At 63.1% G+C, this 2,900-nt stretch overlaps 1 protein-coding gene across 1 annotated transcript in view; it reads left to right on the forward strand.

Moving 5' to 3' along the window:
- The window catches only part of LTBP4 (latent transforming growth factor beta binding protein 4), a 17,993-nt gene that overhangs the window by 2,179 nt on the left and 12,914 nt on the right, over positions 1-2,900 (forward strand). The window contains exons 4-8 of the mRNA XM_012733464.1: positions 35-184; positions 582-965; positions 1,542-1,673; positions 1,744-1,869; positions 2,410-2,535. Coding sequence (XP_012588918.1) covers positions 35-184; positions 582-965; positions 1,542-1,673; positions 1,744-1,869; positions 2,410-2,535 — 918 coding nt within the window. The remainder of the gene's footprint in view (positions 1-34; positions 185-581; positions 966-1,541; positions 1,674-1,743; positions 1,870-2,409; positions 2,536-2,900) is intronic.

Consider the following 2,900-nt stretch of genomic DNA (forward strand, 5'->3'; position numbering starts at 1 on the left):
TCTTTTTTCCTTTTCTTTCCTTTCCTGTCTGCAGAGGGTTTTCGTGAGATCTGTCCTGCTGGGCCCGGCTACCACTACTCGGCCTCTGACCTCCGCTACAACACCAGGCCCCTGAGCCAGGAGCCACCCCGGGTGTCCCTCAGCCAGCCCCGTGTTCCACCCTCCACCTCTAGGCCACCTGCAGGTGAACTGGGTTCTGGGGGGGAGTGTCATCTCCAAGGGGCTACCCCAGGCCCAAGGAGTGGGGATATGCAAATCCAATCGACCTGAGGATATATATTTTTTTAAGATTTATTTATTTATGCATACAAAACTGGGGTACAGGCCAGAGGTACAGGGGGTGAGAAGATTCACCAGAGACAGAGTGGGGAGCAGAACAGGCAGATCGATTGAAATCCCCTGCTGAGGGGAGCAGCAGGCAGGTCAGGAGAGGTCTGCTGTGCCCTGTGGGTCAGCTCCCTGGCCTGGGATCAAACTTGTGCTGCAGACAGTGTCATAGTGCTGTGTTTTAATCCGTTGTGCCAATAGGCAGGGCCCTGATATCCATCCTTTACTAGACTTTCTGCTCATACATCTCCCAGAGCCCAGACCTGAAAGCAGGCCTGAGCGAAGGCCAGAGTCTAGACCCGAACGCCGGCCAGAGACCCCAACAGAACGACGACCAGAACCCCGACCCGAAAGTCGGCCAGACACCCGGCCTGATCGTCGGCCAGAGACCAGGCCTGATCGTCGGCCAGATGCCCAACCTGAAAGTCGGCCAGACACACGGCCAGATCGTCGGCCAGACACACGGCCAGATCGTCGGCCAGACACGCGGCCTGATCATCGGCCAGATCGTCGGCCAGACACACGGCCTGATCATCGGCCAGACACACGGCCAGATCGTCGGCCAGACACACGGCCAGGCCCTGAGCTTCCCCTGCCCAGCATCCCAGACTGGACTGGTCCTGAGACGTCTGAATCAGGTGTGGTAGAGGGAAATGAGGGTGTCTAGGGGAGGTACTGAAGACGAGGCTCCCAGGGCAGTCTCCAAGGCGGAGCTTTCAGGAGAACGAACAGTGCATCCCAGTTAGAGGAACTAAGGCAAGGGAAGAGGTCAAGGCTTGGGGGCTTGGTGGGTACTTGGTCAGGAGCTGGAGCTGGACAGACCTGTCAGGGGAGCGAGCGAGTTTAACCTCAGTGAGCCTCGGCTTCCTCATCTGTAAAGCCGGTGTCAGAGTGGGGACTCTGAGCTCTCTGGGGACTGCCAAGTGCTCAGCTCATGTGAAGCAAATTATTGCTCTTCAGCAGCTACGGAACTCTTCAGGCAGAGGACTGGAAGTAGAATATTCCAGAATGGAGACTTTCGGGTGGCATTATGGCGATCCTGGCTGGGAGTGCTGAGACTGTCCCTTGATGAGGGAGGGAGTCGGTGGAGGCAGAAGGCTTGGGGCGGGTCACCCCAAGGGCTGTTCTAGGCAGAGAATCTAAGGGGGTTGTACTGGGATGAAAGGGACAGAGGGCTCAGAGATGGGGGAACCCTGGCTGACTGGCCCCCCCAGGTTCCTCCGTGGGTGTCTGTCAGCGCAACCCCCAGGTCTGCGGCTCCGGAAGGTGCATCCCACGGCCGGGCGGCCACACGTGTGCCTGCGACCCGGGTTTCCAACTCAACCCTCAGGGCACGCACTGCATCGGTGAGCCGGGCAGACCGGGCAGGGGGTGGGGGGCCCCCCGTCCCCTCCTCACCAGCCCCTTCTGCCTCAGATGTGGACGAATGTCGCCGAGTGCCCGCGCCCTGTGTTCCGGGGCGCTGTGAGAACACACCTGGCAGTTTCCGCTGCGTGTGTGGCCCGGGATACCGGGCCAGCCCCAGGGCTGGGGAGTGCCTGGGTGAGGACCCCCCCCTCTAGCCTCCCCCCCACTCCTCCACTGTACCCTGGCCTCTTCCTCACCGGCTGGTCCCAGCCTTTCTGTCCCCTGGCGGTTTCCCCCCACCAGTTCCCACCCCTCCCTGGGCCGTGAGCCGCCCCGTCCCTGCCCTGCTCCCCAGATCCCTCCTCTGGCCTGCACCTACCTGCCGAGACCCAATTCTGGGATTCCCACGCTGCCACAGCAGCGCAGCATCCGAATTCACCCCTTCCCTGGCTCCCGCTTTTCCTTTGCTGGGTCCCCAGAACTTCCCTTCTGCCATAGCTCCGTGGGGACCCTGCCCACCCCCGTTGCCTTCTGTCTGGCTCCCCTCCCCCTCCGGGCCTGGCCTGGGTTGGAGCCCTGCCTGCGCCCTAAGCCTCCCCACCCCCAATCAGCCCCAGCCTGGTTTCCCCAAGAGTTTGGCCCCGGCCCTGTCCTGCCTGGCTACTTCTGGGTCTGGGGTGTGGGAGGGGTGTGGTGAACGCTGCCCCCAGCCTCAGCCGCCCGCCTGCGCCGCAGACGTGAACGAGTGTCACCGCGTGCCGCCGCCCTGTGAGCGTGGTCGCTGCGAGAACACCCCCGGCAGCTTCCTGTGCGTGTGCCCGGCCGGCTACCAGGCTGCCCCGCACGGAGGCAGCTGCCAGGGTGAGGGCTTGGGCCGGGCAGAGCCAGCGCAGGAGACAGGGATGCGTGGGGCGGTGTGGAGGGCTGGAGAGGCAACGGGAAGGTGTGGACCCAGTAAGGAGGGAGGCCGCAGGGGCGGGGGCAGCGTCCCAGACCCAGAGAGCCGGTGGGTCAGAGGCTGAGTGATGGAAGCAGAGGCCGGGGTTCCTGCGGGCACACGGGCAGTGTGGAAGGGTGGGGCGGCCAGAGGCAGGAGGATGAGAAGCAGCTTGATGCCGAGGTGGCAAAACGCTGCAAGATGGAAAGTCAGGGCGAGAGTTAGGGACGGGGAGCAGGTGGGGGTGTAAACCTGGTGTGACCCGAGCCCCGGTGTGACCGTGAGCCCC

The sequence above is a fragment of the Condylura cristata genome, unplaced genomic scaffold (genome assembly GCF_000260355.1).
Source record: "Condylura cristata isolate star-nosed mole 26May11 unplaced genomic scaffold, ConCri1.0 scaffold00041, whole genome shotgun sequence".
Lineage (NCBI taxonomy): Eukaryota > Metazoa > Chordata > Mammalia > Eulipotyphla > Talpidae > Condylura > Condylura cristata.